This window comes from Populus alba, chromosome 3, assembly GCF_005239225.2.
Source record: "Populus alba chromosome 3, ASM523922v2, whole genome shotgun sequence".
In the NCBI taxonomy this organism is placed as follows: domain Eukaryota; kingdom Viridiplantae; phylum Streptophyta; class Magnoliopsida; order Malpighiales; family Salicaceae; genus Populus; species Populus alba.
In genome coordinates this window covers 20,261,828-20,285,379 of record NC_133286.1, presented here as the reverse complement: position 1 = coordinate 20,285,379, position 23,552 = coordinate 20,261,828, and the positions used below count along the sequence as shown (strand labels likewise).

At 32.8% G+C, this 23,552-nt stretch overlaps 3 protein-coding genes across 4 annotated transcripts; 1 reads left to right on the top strand and 2 right to left on the bottom strand.

The window, feature by feature from the left end:
* Window positions 1-7,501: 7,501 nt before the first annotated feature.
* On the top strand, window positions 7,502-11,646 carry LOC118054714 (histone-lysine N-methyltransferase, H3 lysine-9 specific SUVH1). The gene is made up of 3 exons (XM_035066386.2): window positions 7,502-7,635; window positions 7,776-9,960; window positions 11,313-11,646. The coding sequence occupies exon 2, from the start codon at window positions 7,890-7,892 to the stop codon at window positions 9,897-9,899; it is 2,010 nt and encodes a 669-aa protein (XP_034922277.1). The 5' UTR covers window positions 7,502-7,635; window positions 7,776-7,889; the 3' UTR covers window positions 9,900-9,960; window positions 11,313-11,646.
* A 158-nt stretch (window positions 11,647-11,804) lies between these two features.
* LOC118054713 (uncharacterized) lies at window positions 11,805-15,603 on the bottom strand. 2 transcript variants are annotated; one of them, XM_035066385.2, is made up of 3 exons: window positions 14,851-15,603; window positions 12,537-14,324; window positions 12,191-12,336 (listed from the first exon to the last, which is right to left on the bottom strand). In XM_035066385.2, exons 1-3 carry the CDS (start codon window positions 15,455-15,457, stop codon window positions 12,323-12,325), a joined length of 2,409 nt encoding a protein of 802 aa, XP_034922276.1. In that variant the 5' UTR covers window positions 15,458-15,603; the 3' UTR covers window positions 12,191-12,322. The 2 variants fall into 2 exon arrangements, with proteins under 2 accessions (XP_034922275.1, XP_034922276.1); XM_035066384.2 differs by having other exon boundaries at window positions 11,805-14,324; window positions 14,851-15,602.
* Window positions 15,604-18,538: 2,935 nt separating this feature from the next.
* On the bottom strand, window positions 18,539-23,170 carry LOC118054715 (4-coumarate--CoA ligase 1). The gene is made up of 5 exons (XM_035066388.2): window positions 22,090-23,170; window positions 19,594-19,792; window positions 19,245-19,458; window positions 18,918-19,020; window positions 18,539-18,793 (listed from the first exon to the last, which is right to left on the bottom strand). The coding sequence occupies exons 1-5, from the start codon at window positions 23,083-23,085 to the stop codon at window positions 18,674-18,676; spliced, it is 1,632 nt and encodes a 543-aa protein (XP_034922279.1). The 5' UTR covers window positions 23,086-23,170; the 3' UTR covers window positions 18,539-18,673.
* Window positions 23,171-23,552: the final 382 nt, after the last annotated feature.

The window sequence follows — 23,552 nt, the reverse complement described above, 5'->3', positions numbered from 1 at the left end:
AGTGCCATTGAAGCTAGCTATCCATGCATTTATATAGCCGAATCAGTGTACAACAGTACGAGTCTGTTTGTTTCTGTACTAAAAGTATTTTAAAAAAATTTAAATTTTATTTATTTTTTTATTAACTTTAAATTAATATATTTTTAGTATTTTTTAAATTATTTTGATGTGTTAATATGTCAAAAATAATTTTTTAAAAATAAAAAAATATAATTAACATGTATTTTAGTATAAAAAATTATTTTAAAAAGCAATTACAACCACACTATTAAACAAGCTTTACATGTATTTATCACTCATGAAAATAATAATAAAAAATATATATTTTTACATTAAAAGGCAAAAAGCTCCTTGTTGAGAAACGGAATGGATGACACGATTAAAGCTTTTGTTGACGGTATAATATAAGTTGAAAATACTTCAACATTTTCATTCTAGAAAAGGAGAATGAGAAGAAAAAAAAACATTATACAACGAAAGCTTTTTTCTATTTTTTAATTTGAAATTATTATTTAAACAATAAATTAAATAATGATCCTCAATCAACTCTAAAAAAACAGAACATTTATTTTGTGTCTTGAAAATATTTTTAAAATTTAAAAATTTATTTATTTTATTTTAATTTTTTTATGTTTTCAATTCATTTTAATATGTTAATTTAAAAAAAAATATTATTTTAATAAATTTATAAACATAAATAATTTTAAAAACCAACTGTTAGGATACTCTAGAATAGCCTGGGCATTTGATATTCATTTATTTTTGTATTTTAAAAGTATTTTTAAAAAAAATTATTTTATTTTTTTAAATTAATATTCTTTTATATTTTCATATTATTTTTTTTCGTGAATAAAACTGGAATATACTGTGGCATCCATCTCTTCTTTACCAATCACGTGGATAGGAACATTTATTTAAAATAATCAGGCATTCCCCGTAAGTGCAAGAAATTGAAGGTGGTAGCCGTGAACTATAACAATGAAATTCATATAGGTATGTTATGTATTTAAGAAAATCAAAATAAAAAAAACTGATAGCGAGTATTCTACACGCTCCAGTAAGTAATAGCTCTCGCATAATTAAGAAGGCATGTGACATGTTTTTCGGTGATTAAATATAGTATCTGCTATCAAACTAGAAGCATAACAATCCTCCTTACATGGTGCGGACGAGTGAACCTGGTAGAATTTTTTTAAAAAAAATTTGTTTTTTTTTCTAGTTAGAGATCAAATTTTTTCATCCTTTTCAATTAGTTACAAACCCATATCAAAGTTTACTATATAAATTCCAAGAAAAATATTTTAGTTTTTTCAACATGAGATTTAAAAGCTTATTAATATATATATATTCATGCTCACAAAAAAAAAAATCAATTTAAATATTTTAACTTAATAAAATAAAATAATAAATCTTTCTAATATGGAATAAAAAAATTTTTTTTTTTGAAATAATCTTTTAGCTTATGAACATAAATTCTTTTTTAATTTTTTATATAAAATATTAAAATCTCAATTTTTTTTTAAAAGTTTTCAGGGTTGATCTGGGTCAATCCATTTGACCTGAGACAGATACCATGGCTGGTAAACATCCAAGCTGAGTTTAATAACTTTAATCTTGCACGTGGTTGGGTTTAATATGACTTCCAAATCCAAGTTGCTTGGTTTAGTATAGCTTCAAACTCAAGAATTCTTGAATTTGCCTATGACTACCAGATTTAAATTACTTGTTCTAGTATGGCTACATATACAAGACTTTTAGATCTGATATTACTGTCAAGCTAAGATACTTCAAAAACTTTTTATGCTCTTAATATTTTTTAAATATTAAAAAAAATATTTACCCGCTACATAGGGCCATTAAATATACTAGTTAATATACATATATTTTTTATGAATGCTCATGTTTTTAGTTAGTTAATTGGCAGACACGTTAATTACAGAGAGGGTCCTCGTCACATGATTTTGGAGCCTGACCTACCTCAACATTGCCATTATATTATATGCTCCACGGTGCATTTCTGCATTATTGAAATCAAAGTTATTAAACAAACGGAAAATTGTGTTTGCTCGTATAAAAAAAAATTAAGTGTACAAAAAGTTTTTTTTCCAGCTAATAAAACAAAAAAAAAGGATAAAAAATTATGTCGAGATTCGATTTTTCAGACCAGAGTTGGCGTGGGACCCCAATTTTTGTTCATTTGAGCTGGCACAAAAGATAGAAGAATTTCAGCCGCTCAGCCGTCACCCAACCACTTGCCTTTTATTTTTAAAATTTCAGGCGTCACCCAACCACTTGCTTTTTATTATTTTTTTGTATTCTCACTGTTTTATTTCAATCTATCCACTTGCTTCTTCTTTTTTTATTATCACTGTCAATTTTATTTAACCACGTTATATGCATGCCTTTTTTTTTTTTTTTTGTCTAGGACGATTGTGATGACGTGGATAGATTGAAATCATGACTTCACAAGTGCACGAGGAAAAATATAAGAGGAAGTACATATGAAATAAAATCTGGTTGACTCGTTATCCAGATAATTCAATAAAACTAGATTGAGACTTTTATTTTTGAAATATATATATATTTTTTTCTAGTAATATTTTATATATATATATTTTTTTTATTATTGATTTTTTTAAAAATTTCACAATATATATACCATAAAAATATATTTTTTAAAATGTGAAATTTAAAATATTTTAATATATATATATATATATTCTATATTTACAAGAAAAAAATATTTTTTTAATATGGTATGATAAGATTTTTTTATTTAAATATTTCAACTTAACAAGATAATATATTATTATAATATTTTTTTAACTTGGACTAGATTTTTTTTTAAAATAATTTTTAAATTTTATTATTTATAACATATGTAGTTTATATTTACTTAGATTTTTTTAATTTATATAAAATATTAAAATTATAAATTATTTTAAAATTTTTTAAATTAATTCAACCATGTAACTCAAAATTAGACCGGTCTGATAAATATGTTTCCGATAAGAACGAGCTATTGATAATAAAAGTCATTTTTTGTATCTCTTCTGCCATATTTTCCACGAGATGTAATCATTTGTTTAGAACACGTGACTTTCTAAGTCTATGAAGAAAAGCAAAGCAGTTAACAGTTAACACAACGACTTGGAGCAACACTCCGTTCCACAAGCTTGAAGAAAAACAATAACAAATAAACTACTGAAAACAGTCGTGAAAACTTACATAAAGTGGAATTTTCTTTTTATTAGTGTTTACAAGCGTGGAAAAAATTAATTTTTAAAATATTTATTATTTAAGAATAAATTAAAATAATATTTTTTTATTTATAAAAAATATTTTGGATATCAAACGTATCAAAACGATTTAAAAACATAAAAAATAATTAATTTCAAACAAAAAAAATAATTTTTCAATTCTAAATAACATCTTAATCAGAAAAGAAAACGAAATTTTTTAAATATCAAGTCATCCACTTATCACTGTTTTAAAACCCGATCCAAGTCAATAACTTGACCCGTGATTTGAATTGACTTGATGTGATTTGATCAAAAATCTAAATTAACTCTTAACCTGATTAGCTCAAGAAAAACCTGATCAAAACTAGTTGTTTTTTTTTTAAATATCAAGTCATCCACTTATCACTGTTTCACGACATGCATCTCTTGTAAGAGGCCGGGATAACCGGGGTTTTACTCACTCATCTGGGCCCATAAAATGCGTTTTCCAGGAGGTGGGGTTCCATCGAATCCAAAACAAAAAAAAAATGTCAAAACAACTGCTTTAAGCAAATATTGATTTCATGCCTATGAATTATTTTATAACATTTCCAGGTATAAAGATTAAACTGAAAATCAAATTACCATAAGTATAAAAAGAACTTATAATCTCAGGACTTAATTATAAATGCATTAAACAAAAGTACTGAAACACCTTCTTATAAAATTACAGGGACTAGAAGACTGTTTTTAGGACACCATAATGATGATTTATTGGAACATGTATGGTAATGTTTAAAAATGTGATTATAATTATTTTTTAAAATATTTTTTGTATCAAAATAATATTTTTTTTTATTTTTAAAATTAACATATATAAAAAAATTAATTTTTATTAAAATAAAAAAAATTAATTTTTTTCTCAACGCGGTTACCCATCCATTATTGGATTAAGGGTCGTTCGAGGGACCCGCCAATAAGTGAGGCCTGGCGTCGGTTTCTGGTGAAGCAACTTTTATCTCCCGCCTTTTCTTTTACCTGCTCTGTTAAAAAAACACAAGCACCAAAATAACCTTCAAGATTTTCCTTAGTTCAAGAACAAAAGAGATACAGAAAAGACCAATCTTTTATCATCTTCCTACTGGAAATTTATGGTCGGGAGTGATAATAAAAACAAAGCGTTTTTTGTTATTATTAGAAAAAACCTTGTAAAAACTGACGTTGGAATAAAAATTAAGCAAAACAATGAAGGTTTAATTAGTATCCATGTCAGATGCCATGAAGTTTTGAGATCCAAGATCTTAATTTTTAGTTAAGAAAGCAACAAGGAGGGTTCACTGAACAATAATAGATATCCACGCTCACAAAAACACAAGGGAAATGAAGGAGAACGCATCCCATAGATTTGCACTTTATTGAGATGTTCTGAAGGTTAAACCAGATCCACTCAACTTCTCTTCCACGATCTTCAGGTAATTCTCAGCCATGGAAGGACTCAGATAAATTTCAGTGAGATGGAGAAGGAGGGGGGGTTAGGGCAGAAGGATTCAAATGATCAGACCGTTGGGCGCTTTGGACTTTAAAACACAGAGTTTTGATTAATGAAGAGCTAGGAAACGCTGCGTTTTATTTTTCTTTTATGCCGATAGCTACTAGCTAGTATTGCCACCTACCTTCTTCGTCTTCTTCTTCTTCTTCCTCTCTCTTCGTCCCTCCTCATCCTTTTGTTCTTAATATACTAATTCATCTATTCATCGTTACTCGATCAATGAACGACATCACAACCTTCACCCACATCAGTAGCTAACTGGAGGAAACCCAAGTTGGGTCTGTCATTGTTAGGCTCCTCGCAGTGTTTCTCTCGATTCTCTGTTCTGATGTGTTCTCTTCCAGAATCAAAAAGTCAAAGAAAAGTTATCCCTTTTCCCCCCTTTTATTCAGAACGGTGGCCTTACTCAAGAAAGGCCGTTGCTTTTTTGTTTTTTTAATTCTCCTTTTAAATTTCTGAAGTTCTTTCTACTCTCCACTATTTTAAATAAAAAATTGGAATTACTATTTTTATATTTTAATTGAATGTAGCATTCCAATAATAGTAATCAACTTGTTATAAAAAAACAAAGGGTGTCGGTCTTTCACCGTGAATTGCAAGGGTAAGCATTGTTTTTTCTTTGATTTGCTATTGTATTGTATTGGTGATTTGTTTTTTTTTATATGTGCATTTGAGGATCTCAAGATGCAGATGAAATATTTAATAGCTTGGTTAATTCTTGGTTAATAAAATAATTACTATTTTTTTAATTTAAAATAATTAAAGTTTCACATACCAAATTTGAAGCTTAAAGAAATGTTTATTCTTTTTTTTTTTTTTTATATAACATCAAGTACTGATTTGCACAGTCAGAGAGAAGTTTATACATCTTTTTTAATTCTAATCCCTCAACTTCTTTTTTTCAATTCGATCTCTTTATATTGATTTATTTAAGATTTAACTTGATAGATTATTTTAATTATCTTCATACGGAGACCTTGCAATATCATGAAAAATTTTAGAGCTTGATAAAATCTTGATTTTGCAAGATAAAGCAAAAATTAGCTAATTTAGAACAATTAAGTGTTAAGGGACCATAATTTAAACTAAAATAAATACAAGGACTAGGGTAAACAAGTAAGGTAAAATTGGTTAAAGCATGCGCTAGGGGGAAGCTTACCGCATTCCAGCCGCACATACGACTTCTTTTGGTGGCCAAATGATGGCTTTCACATTGGTGTTGAAAGTGTCACTTCATACTCTTTCTAAAATCCGACGTGTGTGTGGGTGTGGTGATAGGGCTCCAATGATTTTTTTTTTCCTTCCTCTTTTCTCTTTATTGTCCTTAGGATTCACGCGAGCCTGCCAAAATTAAAAGGTGTCATGTTGTTTTTTTTTTTTGTATCAAATGTGATCCTTATTATTTTTGTTGCTATTTGTTTTGTTTTTTAATCATTTTTTTTTGTTTTATCTTTTTTATTTCCTTTCAATTTTATCCCTCTATTTTAGTTTCATTTAATTTTTATATCAAAGTTGGTCTTTATTTTATTAGTTGTTATTTTTTTAGATCATTTTCTTATTTGATTTTTTTTCTTAATCTCATCCCTAAACACTTCATTTAAATTTATTTTTTTAAATCAAATTTAATCCTTATTCTTTTGATTGCTATTTTTTTTATCATTTTTTCGATAGATATTTTTTTTTCAACTGCATCCCTCGACATTGGTTGATTGAGAGTTTGGCTTTGTGATTTTTTTAGGTTTACCTTCCACATGATTAATCTTAGTTTTATGACTTAAATCACTGGTTTTGAAGATTAGCTTGAGCCGATTTTTTTTATATATCTTTTTTAAAATTAATTTTCTTTTTAATTTTGTCCTTCAATATTGAGTTAGTTGGAAATTAATTTTCATTATTTTCTTCATTTTTCTTTCCATAGGATTATCCTAATCTTATGTTCCGAGTCACAAGCTTAGTGAGTTAACCCATGTTTTTTGTTGTTATTTTTTTTTTAAATTGAATTTTGCTTTTTTAGTTTCCCCCTTCAATTTGGTTTGGTTTAAGAATTGTGCTTCATAGTTTTATTTAATTTGCTTCACGTGAGTTATCTTTATCTCATGACCATATTGTAAATTTGGCAAGCTGACTCGTGTTGTTTTTTTTTTTTTTTTTCAATCTCATCATTTAACATTGATTTTTTTTTTTAGAAATTGAGCTTCATTTTTTTTTTTTACTTTCTATGGGTTTGTTGCATTCTTATTTAATTTTTGATTCATTATAAAAAAAAATCATGTAAAACCCTTTAAGAATATTGGGTAAATATATTTTCATAAAATTGAAAAACATTCAATTTTTTAGTTGATTATTTTCAATTTTTTTTGTTTAGCTTGGTTTATTTATTGTGATTTTTTTTTAATCATATTATTAAATTAATCAAATTTATTAAATTTAGTTAAGTGAATAACTTGATTCTCAATTTTTTCTTACTTCTTTAGAAAAATTATTATCATCTAATATTTTTTTATGGTCGAATTGTTTTTTGCCTAACCTGCGAGGCTGTGACCACCATTCTAGTTAATTATTGTTTTTCATCATACATGCACTTTGGAACTTTTGAGAAACTCAGAGTAGTATTGAGAGTTTCAAATCAACAGGGGCAGAATTGAACAATTTGTAAACTTTAGAGTCAAGAATATAGTTTACCCTTTACTTTATTACAACATCTGACAAAGCACACACTTACTAAGAACAACTTAATATAGTTTACTCTTAACTTTATTACAACATCTGACAAAGCACAAACTAACAGCAACTTTTCCCTTCAGACACAAACGCTTCCCTCTCTCGCTACAAGCCCTAAGTAAGCGATCAACAAATTATCGAGAGGTAAATTCTCTAATCATTTTCTTCTCTTGCTTTGATTTATAGATTAGCTTAAAAATCTGGGTCCAAGCAACTTCATCGATCTTCAGTTTCTGCTTATTTAAACAACATGCGGACTTTAATTTTCCACTTTCTTGCTGCAGGAAGAGAGAAAAAGCATGCAGTGAATTATGTTTCTTTTTTGTTTTTAGATTAGCGGGGTTTATTTAAGTTTGTTGATGTTTTCTGGGTGCTCTTCGTTGGTCGTTTAAATAGTAATGGAAGGAGGTGGGTCAGGTAACAATTCAACACCTATAATTGATAAAACAAGAGTTTTGGATGTGAAACCGCTGCGTACTTTAGCACCAGTGTTTCCTTCAAGCTCTGAAGCACCTCCATTTGTATCTACATCTCCTTTTGGGCCTCACTCTTCTGGATTTGCACCATTTTATCCTTTTAGGGCACCACAGGCTACACAAGCAACACCTGACCTTAACCAACATACACACGCCACTTATGCAGCTCCCCTTCGCTCGTTTCGAGGTACAGAGTCTAATGGGGATGCTGGGTCCCTTGATGGTAGCAAGGGCTCAGCTAAGCGGAAAACCAAGTCTTCTTTGCAGAAAAGAGCGAGGAAGAGCCAGGATTTGGATTTTACGTTGTCTGTTGTTGATAATAATTTTGTTGTGGGAGTTAGTTTGTCTGAAAGGGATGATGGTAATGGGGAAGTGGTTCGTAGTATACGTATGAGATTTGATGCACTTAGGAGAAGGCTTAGTCAATTAGAAGATGCTAAGGAATCGCCTGTTGGGATTATTAGGCGGGCAGATCTGAAAGCAGGGAATATTTTGATGACCAAACAGGTGCGAACAAATATGAGGAAGAGAATTGGAGCAGTTCCTGGAGTTGAGATTGGGGATATTTTCTTTTTCCGAATAGAAATGTGCTTGCTGGGATTGCATGCTCCATCCATGGCTGGAATTGACTACATGTCTCTAAGGAATGATCTAGAGGACGATCCACTGGCTGTAAGTATTGTTTCGTCTGGTTATTATGAAGACGATGCAGAGGATAAAGATGTTTTAATATATAGTGGACAAGGAGGGGCTGCCAACAAGGATAAAGGAGCAACTGATCAGAAGCTTGAGAGGGGCAACCTTGCATTAGAGAGGAGTTTGCGCCGGGGAAATGAAGTGAGAGTCATTCGGGGTATGAAAGACTCCGTTAATCAAGCATCAAAGGTCTATGTATATGATGGCCTGTATAGGGTCCAGGAGTCTTGGGTGGAGAAGGCGAAATCTGGTTGCAATATATTCAAGTATAAGCTGGTTAGAATTCCTGGGCAGCCAGATGCTTTTGGTGTTTGGAAATCAATTGAAAAGTGGAAGGAGGGGCTTTCCTCAAGGGCTGGACTAATTCTTCCAGACCTCACTTCTGGGGCTGAAAGCACGGCTGTTTCACTTGTAAATGATGTTGATGAGGAAAAGGGGCCTGCTTACTTCACATATGTCTCCACTGTCAAGTATTCTAAATCATTTAAATTAACACAACCTGCTTATGGGTGCAACTGTCCAAATGCATGCCAACCAGGCAATTTGAACTGCTCTTGCATTAGGAAAAATGAAGGTAACTTCCCCTACACTGCCAATGGGGTTCTAGTCTGCCGGGCTCCAATGATACATGAATGTGGTCCGACATGTCCATGCTTTCCTAATTGCAAAAACCGGGTGTCTCAGACTGGCTTAAAAGTTCGTTTGGAAGTGTTCAAAACAAAGGACAGAGGTTGGGGCCTGCGGTCATGGGATCCTATTCGTGCTGGTACTTTTATCTGTGAATATGCTGGTGAAGTGATAGAAAAAGTTAGCCAGCCTGGAGAAGAAGGTGATGGTGACAATTATGTGTTTGATACCTCCCGTGTGTATGAATCTTTCAGATGGAATTATGAACCTGGGTTAGTAGAGGAGGACAGTTCTATTGAAGCTATTGAGGAACCCAAGGTCCCATCTCCCTTAGTCATAAGTTCAAGGAATGTTGGAAATGTAGCTCGATTCATGAATCACGGTTGTTATCCAAATGTTTTCTGGCAGCCAATTATGTACGAACACAACAGTGAATCTTTTATTCATATTGGCTTTTTTGCAATGAGACACATCCCCCCTATGACAGAGTTGACTTACGATTATGGGAAATCTTGTGTGGGTGAGGCTGAAGCTGATGGTGGCAGCACACCACGTGGAAGGAGGAAATGTTTATGTGGAGCACCAAGATGCCGGGGCTACTTCGCTTGAAGGTTAATGTGCGCATGCTTGTGGACTTATGGTGGCTGCAAGCGTGGTCAGGGCTGAAAAGGTTTGAAGTCCTTCCCATGTTTATTTTTAATTGTAGCTAGTTGTTTCAGATGCTCATAATTGTGCATGGTTTGATCACTTCCATCATGCTAAGTACATGATTGTGTGTATTTATCTGGGTCCAACTTACATGTAAATTGTATTTATTTCATGCATGCAAAAATTAGAAGCTCGTTTGATAATTTGAGGGAAAATAAAAATAAAGAGTGTTTAAAGGATGTTAAATGACTAAATGTGTCAACTTAGCTAAATGCATACTATAGTGATGTTCAATACATAAAGTGTCAATTTGATAATTTTTCTATGCAAGGGCAGCTTACAATCTTGAATACTCTCTTTTTTTAATACCCAAAGGTTATATTTATTGGAAGCAACACACTGATCATCGTCAAGGTGATCTGAAACAGAAACATGTTCCTTAAGTGGACAGTTGACATGGTGAAATATGCAGCAGATCTTGAAGAATTCTGTTACAAAGTTGTAGAAGCCAGTTTAATTCTTTCTGTTTGATGATCGATTGCATTGTCTCTGACTGTTTCACCTGTCTTTTTAATTCCAATAATAGTAATTAGATTCTTAACCTTGCAATGATAATGACTGTTGTGGCTGACATACACTCTTACCTTTTTTCTATGGAGCATGCCGGCTTGGAAAGTCAATGAAGTGGTTTTGTGCAGTGAGAAAAACATTAAAACTGTCTGTCGCAAAGGGATGACTAATTATTAGATGAAATGTACATTATATCAAGTCTGTTGGATCATGGTCACTTCAAATCATTCAAATGCATGTAAATATTTGAGTGAAGTCAAGTCTTCCACAGTTAATTGGGAAATCTGTTCGTGTACCACAGCTTGGTAACTAAATCATGATGCTTATGCATGTTGTACAAGATACCTCTGTTTTTTCTCAAACCAAATGTAGTCGCGTTAATGTTCTTTTCACAGTATTCTAGTCATATAAAATGTGTGAATCCTGCGCTTTCATGTAAAACTCCGATAACCTTAGGGTACTGTCCTCTCTCTCCCTCTTTTGTTTTGGAGGGGTGCTGGTGTCTTCCACTTAATCCTGAAATCCTGAACGTCTGGAGTTGCTAAATGCATCTCTAGCTATTATATGCAATGAGTTGTCAAATTATCTTGAATAACAGAAGTTATCCTTCTCGAGTTCCAAACTCATATGATCGATCCTTGATTGTTTGGTTGGTATGCTTAGACATCAAAAGAGCAAGCATCTGTAATAGAAAATGATTGAAACTTGGATTTTGTATGTTTCAATTTGGTACGATTGCTGAGTTTTTTATTTCTTTATATTTGAGACATCATCTCATACTTCCCTTCTTGTAATGTACTGCAGTCCCAGGGGTAGCTAAAACTATGCCGTTTGGAGAAATTTTTTGCGCAGCATTATGGTTAAATGGGCGTCCACTCACGCTCTTTTTTAATTATCTTACGGAGCTAGGTATAGGACATGCTACTAAGGTCCCTTTTTAATGGTGCAAGGACCTCCAATTTTGTGCAGGACCATCAATGAAGCTTCTGTAGCAGTTTGTTTATAGTTGCGGATTAACTGTAATATTCTGGACTTTACTAATGCTGTACGAACGCCAGACTGTCAGTTGACAGAAGATCCAATGTTTCTGTAGCTGTGAATAATCTAAACCTTAACCTAGTAAAGTGTTCTTCTCTTCTTTCTCTCTGTGTCTTAGCATTGGGGTGAAAACTGTTTAAAACACTCATTCTATACTTGTAGTCGGTCTTTCTGTAAATTTAATCCTACAGCCCTGGATTTCTAGCATGTGCTGGGAATAGCCTGTGTATTTACGACTTCTTTACCAGTCAAAAAAAGTGTAAGAAAAAAATAAATCAATTTACAAGTAATATCAATGGGAACCATAATATCAGAGGCGCTATCTAGCACAACCGAAAAAATGGCAGACCAAGCGTAACAAGTACAGCAAAGGGTGATTTCTTCAGTGCATTAACATTTCTTGGCAATGAAGCAGGACATGCAACACAACCTTCGTAGCATTTATCGTATTGTGTTGACATGAAGAAAACATCTTACGCGAGCTACAAGCAAAACTGCCAACGGCAAAAAGAACAAAAGCAATTGTTCGTATGTACAGAGATCCGACCTAAGTTTCTATTGTAAATCTCACCTTCCGGGTGCGTTTATTATCCTCTTTTCCACGCCGACCGGATTTTTTAAGAGATGATTTTAGATTTGAGGATGACGATGGAGAAAGAAAGTTTGGTCCTCTTCTCTTTTGCCCTGATCGGTCAAGCCAATACAGAACCGTTGCTACTCCATATAAATTGTTCTTCCTCTTTGCATACTGATACGCAGCGACCGCATCAAGCTCCTCAAAGAACACCACCTGGGCAGAGCCCATAAGTTGAAAGACTTTGGTTTTCAAAGGATCCACTCTACCAAATCTACTAAATTTTCTTATCAAATCCATTTTAGAAGGAAGATTAAAATCTTTGGGAAACTTCATGTGCAGAGAATTAGAACAGGTGAATGTGCTCTCAGCTGGTTGTTGAGATACTTTTGACTTGAATGGTTGATCAGATGTACCTGGTATATTGCGCTCATTATTCATAGAACTGCCTTCAGAAGATGAAATCATGCTCACTCTTCTGCTGGTCTCGACAGATGTGGCATCATCACTGTTGCAAGGCTGAATCAAGACTTGGTGAGTGTTCAGTTCAGATGACAAACAATTGCCAATCTTTTCATTTCCAGAACGAGTTTTAATATTGTCGAAGACACCAACCGCTGATTGTTGAGCCATTTGAGGTTTGAATGACAGGTTGGAAGTGCCAGGTCGACAGTGGCCCTTATCATCCATAGAACTGCCTTCAAAAGGTGAAATCATGCTCGCTCCTAAGCTGGTTTCAACTGATGTTGCATCATCATTGTCGCCATGCTCTATCTGGGATTGATCAATATTCAGTTTGCACGGAAAGCAATTGCTGGTTGCTGCTCTTGCATTGCCAATCTTGTCATTTTCAGAATAAATTATGGAACTGGAAAAGGTGCCAATGGCTGATCGTTCAGTCAATTGAGGCTTGACTAATGGATCAAAAGTACATGGTAGATAGCACTCCTTGTCATTCATTAAACTATCTCCAAAAGATTGAATAATGCTCATTCTTCTGCTGGTTCCAAAAGATATGGCATCATCACTGTTGGTAGGCTTCATCTGGATTTGATCAGTATTTGGTTCATATCGCAAGCAATTGCTGGTTGCTGCATTTGCATTCATAGTCTTGTCATTGTCTGAATAAGTTTTGGAATTGGCAAAGGCACCGAGCACTGATTGTTGAGCCACTTGAGGCTTGAATGATAGACCAGAAGTTTCCACAAGACAATTAATCATTGGGTCGGTGGTAGAAAGTTTCAGAACTAGTTTACAATCATCCATCTTATCCTCACTCAGAATTCCTTCAGCTATCTTCTCAACAGCATCATACTCAACAGGTTTTAAGGCCTCACAATCTTTCAGGATACTGGTGATTCCTCCTGATTCCTGCATTTCAGCATCAGGCAAGCAAGTCCCATTATCATTAAGGGCATCAACATTATCTTTGCTCTCCTGTAACATGCTGAGCTCCAGAATATTGTTACAGTAAGATGCATCTTTTGCAAAGTAAACGTGAGGCATGTTCTGGACCAAGTGCATGGAATGGCGGTCTTGGATTTCTGCTCCTGTCTCAAATCTGTTTCCACTTTGTAAATGAGCATCCCCTCCTGTAGAAGACAAAAGTGGTAGGGTGTTGCATATAGAATCCAAGAAAGCTGGGCCAGGGATTAAATTATCAGATATATGAACTCTGTGCTCTGGTTTTCTTTTCTGATGATAAGCATCAGCTTTACTAATTGTGAAGCGAGGTGTAGCCTTCTGCAACTTGAAAGAAAAACCAGAATCAGCAGACTGATCATTCTGTCTTTTTACCCCAGTAAAGTTCATAGGGTTTGCAATGTAAGGTGCAAGAGGCCCAAAATTTTCCCTACCAGCTTTTCCAACAACCTCAACACTTGGCTGGCTCCTGAAGCACTCTGGATAAGAAAATCTAACGCCAATGCTTCTACACAAGAATTTTCTCAATTCAAGATTAGAAGTGCTTTGGTACGACAAATTTCCAAATCTCAAGCAACTGTGCTTCACAGTATTCAAGCATTCTCTCCCCATAAAGAATGCATTTGAAGCAAAACAATGCAAGTTTACCGGCATCTCAGTGAGTGGTTGTGGCTTGGTTTGCATTGTTTGAGTCAACACTTCACTAGGTTGATCCTCACAAAAGCTTTCAACTTCAAGTTCTGAAGTGACTGATTTTCGTGTCACTGATTGCGTTGCATTACCTAAAGATGTAACGTAGAATCAACTCAGAGCAAGAATATAAAATGAAATTTAAAAGGACTGCACACGAAGAAATAACCTGATATCTATACAACAGCAAGCAGGCATTAGCTAATCAGACAAACAAGTTACTTTTTCCATAAATCTTAAAGTGCCTCTAATTACCTCCTCATTTGATAATAATCTTTACTTACACATACCAAATCACAACCCTTGTTTCAAGCACTTAGCTCATCAACCAATATCAAACAGGCCACTGTCATTATATCTGAATTCTGTCGTGTATGACAAAGAAAACATCAGAAAGACCATACTCACAAACTATTGCAGGTCTCACAAGCATACCATACTGCTAAAAGCCTAAAATGCTCTTCAATGATTGACAAACAAATAACAATTCAAGTCTTTCATGTTAAAAACTCCATTACAAAAGTGCAAATTATGAACTCAGAGTCCACTAGTCCAATCAATTTAAACAAATCACAAACCGAGTCTATATAACAATTAGAAAAGCTATTAATCACACACCTGAAGCTGATAAACAAGCGCAATCATCCTCATTATGCTTTTTCTTAATTGCCTCTTCATTCAATAACAACTTCTGACGGGTCACCATAAATCGACGAAACATTTGAACCTGAGAAACCAAACTGACTGCACACACAAAATCTGAATCTTCCACAAACGGGCAAACCCCCAGTCCACGAACCAAACCCACCACCGAATTCGCGCAAAACAAGAAACCCACATCTTCATTTCTGTTTTTTCTTCTTTCATTCTCAGATTCGAGTAATGGGTACTGACACGGGCATTTAAAGCTTGAAACGGCACGTCGCGCAATCAATTTCAACACATGATCAAGAAGTACCTCACCAATACTACATTTTATTGTCTTAACTAATGACCCAAAGTTTTCTTTGAAAGAACGTACCTCGGATTCCACAACGTAACGAGGTTTGATGATGTTAAAGAAAGAAACGGAGATGCCGAGAGTGTCGGTTGTTGAAACCAGACCTGGGTACCATGTTTGCGGGTATATCACTCTTGCCCACACTACATCTCCTCTTTGAAACCTCATTGTTTCTGGGTTTCTTTGATTTTTGGTTTCTTTTTCCTGTGAAGCATGATTTTGCATCTTCTTTTTATTGGAGGTGACTGTTTGGAAATAGGTCGAGTGAGGATTAACCGCCAAATTGACGTGATTTCCCGCTTTAATGAAAAAGGAGGGCTACTTTTTTATTCATGGGCTTTTCTTTCTTTTTGAGAATTGGATCTATATATTTTTAGTCATAACCTAACTTGTGCTCCCATATCAATTTGAAATGTGATTTTGGCTGAGTTTGCTCTTCACTTATTTATAAAATTGAATAAGTTAAACTTGAGTGTTCTAATAAGTGAATAACACTGATGAAAATAACATAATAATAAATACATGAATATAAAATTATGCTAAAAAAATCACATAGAAATTCTAATTCAAAATTTGATTATTTAATATTTTTTATTTGAGTAGAATTCCTTTATAAAAAACTTACAACTCTTTAAATAAACCAAAAATTAACCTAAACAAACTAGAAAGCCTATAAATAAAGGAAAAGCTAAAAAAATATTTTAATAGTTCTAAACTCTTAAGTCAATTAAGAGCATATAGCTAATCTTGAACAATAACTTTGGGGTATTATCAAAATGTCTTCCTATTTTTTTATTGTTGAATTTTTTAATTAGAAATAGCACTTTAAATCTTCAAGTAAAATTTTAGCTCAGTCTAAAGATTATATAGAAAATTATCCTATTAATATAAAGCTGTATATTAAAAGAGAAAAAATCTTGCATCAGTCTTTTTAAATTGAAAAAACTTATTTTCAAGTTCAAATTATTCTTACTTTAATCTTATAGATGTTCAATCAAGACTCTCCAGCCCCTTTTTATCTCCATTTTCTTTCATCTTAAAATTTATATAAGAAAAAACAATTATGAAATTATTTCTCTTCTTGTTACAAGTAAAAACCATTAAAAATTAAAAGCATCATAACTATCAAAATAAAATCAAAATATTTAATTTTTATTTATTTACATCTTTACTAGCTAAAACAAATACATACCTACCACGTTATAGATTTAGCCAAAATCTCGAGTGAGATCTTACCAAGTTAGGTCCAAAACTTATTTGTGGAAAATATGTATTGGATTTGATGAAACAATGCAAGGAATTATGGCAGCAAAGTGTATTCTTATTTATTTGTTTCAATGTGGTTTTTAGGTGGTGAAATCAACTTAGCCCCTATTATTGCTCGGAAGAGTTAACGATTGCTTTAATTTGTTGGATTGGACATTGAAGTGGTCATTAGCTGTTTTTATTTACAGTATAATAAATCAATCAATTTATCCAATTTTAAAATGGTTAAATCAACTTGTCCGTTCTTCGTTTCTTCCAACAATGTATATCCAATTGATAGCCACAAGCAATTATTTTAAAGCATTTATTTTCATTAATTATTGCTAAGTGGAAAAGACTAACAACTCCACGATTGCCATTGAATTTTGGATTTATGCCTTGTTTGTTTTAAGGAAACTGAATTCCAGGAATTCAGTTTCCTCATTTTCCAGTGTTTGGCAACCATCTGTAAAGTTAGTCATAGGAAAGTTAATTCCTTAACTTTCCGGTCAACAAGAAAATTACTTTCACCCGCAGGAAAGTGTTTTCCTTTCCTTATCAAAAGGAAAACACTTTCCTTTATTCATAAAACGCATCTTCTTCTCTCTGTGTCTGAAAATAGTTGAAAAGCAAAGAAGATCTGCTTGGCATTCTCTCTGTGTCCGAAGCCGTTTCAATTGCAGGGATGCTTGGCATTCTCTGGTTATAAACCAAAGAAGATGAGAGAGCGCAGGGGGAAGAAAAAAAGAAAAACTGGGGAAAAACTGAGCAAGAAAAAACTGGAAAAAAAAGGAGCAGAACCGATGACCAAAAGGGGAGAAACCCAGAAGCAGGAGAACGAAGACGCTGGAAACACGTACAAGGGTGCTGAGAACCAGCAAGAAAAAACCCAGAACAATTCACGAAGAACAGGAGGAGGAACAAAAAAAAGACGAGGAACAGAGAGGGAGAAAACGAGTGATATTATAAAAGATTAAAAGATCCCACTACAAATAATTATTATAGTTTAGTGCATCTTGTACGTGTATAGTTTAGTGCAAATAATTATTATAGTTTAGTGCATCTTAAAGATTAAAAGTGTTTTTTCATACCAATAAAAAAACCCAAATATATAACTCTTTAACATAAATTAATTTGACTTTGTTCAATGAAAAAAAAAACTTATTTTAAGCTTTTAAAATTAAAAAAAAATATATATTAAAAAATTTTACTTAAAAAATATTTCACAAGCTTATTTCTCTATAATATGATATGACATATATAGTTATATTTTATAAAATAAGTTATGTATGAATATACAGGATATAATAAAAAAATTCATCATTATACTTTTTAGATTTCATTTTTTTATTGTAAGTGATTAAATATTTATATTAAATATTATATATATATATATATTAGATAAACTTGAAAAAAAAATTAATTCATTAATAAATTATTTTCCAATTCATTTTCCATAACACAAACAAACACTGAAAAATGTTTTCCAGTTCATTTTTCATAACACTACCAAACATTGAAAAATACTTTCCCGGAATTCACTTTCCCCGGAATTCACTTTCCAAAAAGAATTCACTTTCCTGCAAACAAACGGAGCACTTAATGATTCTACATACATGGACTAATTATATGAATTTTAAAATTAACAATTATGTAAATTTTTAATAAGCTTTAAGATTTATAAAACTAAAATTGATGAGCTTTAAAGAGTAATTAAAGTAATCTTTTTTGTTTTTGATCAATATAAGTATCCAAGTTAGCTTGCATGTACCTCGACTAATTTTACAGGTCCTAAAATTAATGACTATATAAACTTTCAGTAATCATCATATTAATAACCACAAAGCTCAAATATGAATAAATTAATTTTTATTCTTACAAGTTATGCATGCAACAACTCCATTGATTTCCATCCAACATACAAGTTTCTTTCTTAAAAAAAATTTATTTTTCATAGATTTTTTTATCATTAAAAAACGAAAACAAGATATCGAATTGAACTACTCCCCATGGCGACATCAGAACGTATGTTTTTCCAAGTACAAAGCAACACAAAAGAGGTTGTATACGAAAGCCGTAGTGTTCTTATATATGTATGGTACTTTTGTTTTTTCCAAGGACTCAATGTAAGGTTTTCTCAAGCATAAAACAAACAAGAAAGAAGTGTAAAACATATATGCCCTGTACAATCTTCATTTACTTTTGCAAACCACCTGCCAACCTCTCTCTCAAATTTTTCCTCAAGATTTTGCCCGATGGTGCCTTGGGAATGGCTTCTACGAAGAACACTCGTTTTATTTTCTTGTAAAATATCACCTGCATCGTCATCATGTTATGATTACTTTGTCAGCAACCAGTGAAAGTACAGTTTTTCAATTTCTTTTTTGTTTCCTTTTGCATTAACTAATAAGAAAGAATCTGGAGAGTAATTAAGGTTTACCTGTTTTGAAATATACTGCATAATTTCTTCTTCGGTGACTTGAGAGTTTTCTGATTTTATTACAAATGCAACCGGAATTTCTCCTGCATCCTCGTCTTTCATCCTGAAATTTGACATTATTTAGCGTATAAGATTCATATTCGAGGCTTATAAGGAAAAAAAAAAAAACTACTGCATTTCATTAGTGTTTCCGAAGAAGAGATGTTTGGTTTGGTTAAGACAGTTTCTATTCTTGGAGACATTTTCTATCCATGATATCCCGTTTCTTATATCTCGAGATAGAAATCGAACACTTCATCAGTGTAGGGTGTTAATTTTTGCACTTACCCTACCACAGCAGCTTCAGATATCCCTGTATGAGCTTGCAACAAAGCTTCGAGCTCTGCAGGAGCAACCTGAAACCCTTTATATTTGATCAATTCCTTCAGTCTGTCAACAATGAAAAGCTCATCATCATCGTCAATAAAGCCGATATCGCCTGTGTGTAACCATCCATCGTTGTCTATCGTTCTTGAGGTTGCCTCGGGGTCATTAAGATATCCTGAATATTTGCAAGAGTCGACACATCAGTTTCTTTTTAAAGATGATTTATTTGACTAGTTACTAGCACTTAATTAATGTAAAATTAAGACTTAATCAATATTCTAGTTTTTGTTTTTTTAGTTTTTCTTATTACCTTTCATGATCTGATCACCTCGGATGCAAATCTCACCAGGCAGGTTCCTTGGTAGAGAGGAACCTGTTTCAGGATCAACAATCTTCATCTCTGCATTCCTAACCACAGTCCCGCATGCACCTGGTTTTATGTCAAAAGGTTCCTTGGCAAATGCCAAACACATCGCTAGAACAGGTCCTGCCTCGGTCATTCCATATCCCTATATATTAAATCAAATCAAGTCATGATTATTAGCCTCTCGGTTTCAACTTAACACCTCTCAAGTACTATCTCTAAAAAAAAAAGAAAAAAGAAAAAGACGCACTTTAAGTGGTGATTATTATCTACAGTTGGATTTTGGATTTAAAGCACTGTTTTATGCATGCAAGAAAAGGGAAATGGTCTAAAAGACAAGAACAGCAGAAGTTAGGAGCTCCCTTCATTTAAAAGCTTTTATTATTCAAGGTGAAACACTTCCATGCTCTGGTCCATACCCAGATGAAATTAGGGCTGCTTCTAGGAAGTGGGTGACCTGTAAGAAATTAGAGAGATATTTCCATGTTCTGTGGGCAACATTTAAAAAATTTGATGACGACAATGACCCTTCAACACCCCCCCACCTAAATGTTAAACAATTATACTTTTTTATTTTATTTTATTTCCATACTAAAAAAAAAAGAAAAAAAAAGTTAGTTTCAGAATTTTATTTCCCTCTTCTTGTAACCATTATTATCGCATCCATTTCGGAAATGAACTGAAAAAGTGCATGAGTTATTAAACTATCTAGCTAATACGAGGATCATCGAGTCGATCTAAGTAAATTATTATTATTATTATTATTTAATCTATATATATAGTCTTTTCTTTATATTTAGGTTAAAATTATTTTTTTTATTTGATTGCATTATGAAGAATTAATAAAAAACTAGTTTTTTTTTTCTTTTATATATTTTTTTGAATTGTTAATTAATATAGTATCATGAAGTTTAATTTCAAACACTTTTGGGAATATATATATATTTTTTGTTTATGTGTGGAGTGATGGTATAATTTTAAGAGAATATTCATTCAATTTTTACAATTTAGTATTATAAAAATATCTAATAGACTATATCAAACTTACATTTTAATTATTAAAATAATATTATTTTTTATTAAAAAATTCCTTAGAATTGACCGAAACAAATCTAGAATAAGTTGGGCTGAATTAATCAAAACTTTAACAACCGATCAAATAAATTTTATTTTCAAATTTAAAACTCGAACTCAAGTTGATTTTTCCAAATAACTTATCCTTAAAGTTTAATAGATAACTATGTTTAAAACATTTCATATTTTTCAGGTTTTACTATTAACAGTAAACACTGACAGGGACTACTAGGGCCCGTATATTTCTTTTGAAAAGAAAATAATAATAAAAAAATTATATTTTTTCAAATAATATCTATACTCTATATTTATAAAAAAAGGCTATAATTTTTTAATATAAAATTTAAAATCCATTAGTATACCTACTTTATATTCCTAAAAAAAAGAAAACTATTTTTTTTAATGTGGGATAATTTTTTTAAATATTCTTTTAAATTTTAATATTTATAATATGTATAACTTATTTTTACATGGATTTTTTCTTAATTTTTTTATATAAAATATTAAAATTTTAATTTTTTTTTAAATTTGTTTTAGATTGACTTATGGAAGTTGGCTAAGTCAACTCGGACCAAGTTTAATAATTATGGGACCCGTAGGGCCCTCCTATAGTTCTTTTGAAAGAAAATAATAATAAAAAAGACTGGATCTCGACTTAATTATTTGAAGCTTATTGAAGAAAGAAATGCTAATTAATGTCCGACTCAAAATTATTAATTTTCTGTTCCTGTATGCTATAAAAGAGCCGCCTATTCAGCTTTGTACAGTTCAGACATGGGCTGGAGACGTGGGGTCCATATTTGAGATAGGACTCGAAAAAAAAATCATTTTAATTTTTTTTTTAAATTAATAGCTTAATGTTTCAGCCGACTATAAAAAACTCTTTTTTGATTAAAATAATTGAATACATTCATATTGGTAACTTTCAAGTTGATCTAATTAACCACTAATTCAGGCTCCTTTTCAGTTCGGTTTGTGAATTTTAATTGAAATAAAAAAATTTACAAGAAATACTCTAATGACATGGTTTTAAAATTGAAACAAAACGAGGAGCATAACTACTTGCTTTTTTTTTTTTGATGAATGTCGAAGACATAACTACTTGCTAATTAGTAGGGTCCTTAAGTCGGCGAGTTGAGTCAAACATGATTAGTTAATTCCTTGGTCTCAATTAGGCACTCCCCACCAAATGAGTGAGACCTAATTGAACGCGATACCAATATGATCTAAACATAAAAAAAAATCAAAGCAATTGCAGATTTCATTCAAGTGGAAGAAAACGATAGACATAATCTCCGATCCAAAAGTCAAAATAAATTTCGACAGAAGGGTTAAGGCTATAATGAAAGCAAGATGAGGGGGGCATACCTGACCGAGTCTAGCCTGAGGAAACTTGGCTCTGACAGTATCTTCAAGCTCCTTCCCCAATGGCGACCCTCCAGACTTCAACATCCTCAACGAAGACAAGTCATGTTTATCAAGATCGGGTGACTTGGCAATCGCCAACATCACTGGTGGTACAACCGGTGCTATAGATACCTTATACTTCTCAATCAATCCCAGCAAAGAACCGATCTCGAACTTCGGCATTATCAAAATTGCAGCACCAGCTCTCAACCCACAGAGCATTATTGAATTCAGAGCATAGATATGGAACATAGGCAGCACGCACAGAATCACATCTTCCCTGTGAAAATATAGGTTAGGGTTGTCGCCATCTACTTGTTGAGCCACACTGGTTATTAGCCCTCTGTGTGTTAACATGACCCCTTTTGGTAACCCTGTAGTCCCCGAAGAATAAGGCAATGCCACAACATCGTCGGGACTGATGTCAACTTGGGGCATATCATCACCATCAGCCTGTGTTAGGTCTGAAAAGTGCAAGCACGCATCCGGGGCAGAGTCTACACACATGACCTTGACATCGTTTTCTTGTGCATAATCCTTAACCTTGTCGTAGTAACAAGCCTGTGTTATCAAAAGCTTTGCTTTCGAGGCTTTGGCTTGTTTTGCTAGCTCTGCAGGAGTGGAGAAAGGATTGGCAGCAGTAGTAATGGCACCTCTGTGTGAAGCACCTAAGAAAGCAAGCACAAATTCAGGTGAACTTGGCAGGATGAGCATGATCACATCACCTTGTTGAATTCCAAGCTTGTTAAGACCGGAAGCAGCTCTTCTTGCTGTGAGCTCAACGTCGGAATAGGTGTAGATATCCCCATTTGCGCCATTTATCAGACAAGGTTTCGATGGATATTTAGAGAAGTTTTCAAAAACGTATGAATGCAGAGGAAGGCCTCTCGGGATGTCAATATCTGGCAATTTTGAGCGAAAGATGAATTCTTCTTTTTGCTTTGTTATTGTATCCATTGTGGGCTAAAGTTGCAGAGGGAGAGGGTGGATTTTAGGTGCTCTGTGTTTTTTATGAATGGAGCCCTGAGAAAGCAACGTGGAAAGCAGTGGTGCTGATATAGGAATTGTCGACATGGGGAGACGGGGTTGGTGAAAGGATAAAGTGGGTACTATCGAATTTGTTGGAGGGCAAAATAGGGAGAAAATAATTGAAAAGGGGTTGTGTTTGGTGAACACCGAAGAATCTGGGCGCCTGGGTTGGTGAGACCGGGGTTACTGGTGCTGAGACATGTCCGAGTTAGGAGAGTTGAACATGATTACCTCCAATCAATTTAATTTTTTATATTTTATTAAAAAATAAAAATAATATTATTTTATAAAAAAATTTAAAAAAAGTTAATAAATTTAGACATATTACATCAAAATCAATTATTTTTTATTTTTATTGAAACTTAATCAGTCTAGATTTTATGTTACCGGCCAAT

Excerpts from the sequence above, each read along its gene's own strand:
- LOC118054714 (XM_035066386.2), top strand. The coding sequence starts at position 7,890 with ATGGAAGGAGGTGGGTCAGGTAACAATTCAACACCTATAATTGATAAA.
- LOC118054715 (XM_035066388.2), bottom strand. The coding sequence starts at position 23,085 with ATGGATACAATAACAAAGCAAAAAGAAGAATTCATCTTTCGCTCAAAA. Across the intron at positions 19,021-19,244 it reads TCTGAAGCTGCTGTGGTAGG|GATGAAAGACGAGGATGCAG; the intron begins GTAAGTGCAAAA and ends GTCAAATTTCAG. Across the intron at positions 18,794-18,917 it reads TGCAGTATATTTCAAAACAG|GTGATATTTTACAAGAAAAT; the intron begins GTAAACCTTAAT and ends ATGACGATGCAG.
- LOC118054713 (XM_035066384.2), bottom strand. The coding sequence starts at position 15,457 with ATGCAAAATCATGCTTCACAGGAAAAAGAAACCAAAAATCAAAGAAAC. Across the intron at positions 14,325-14,850 it reads CGCTTGTTTATCAGCTTCAG|GTAATGCAACGCAATCAGTG; the intron begins GTGTGTGATTAA and ends TTACATCTTTAG.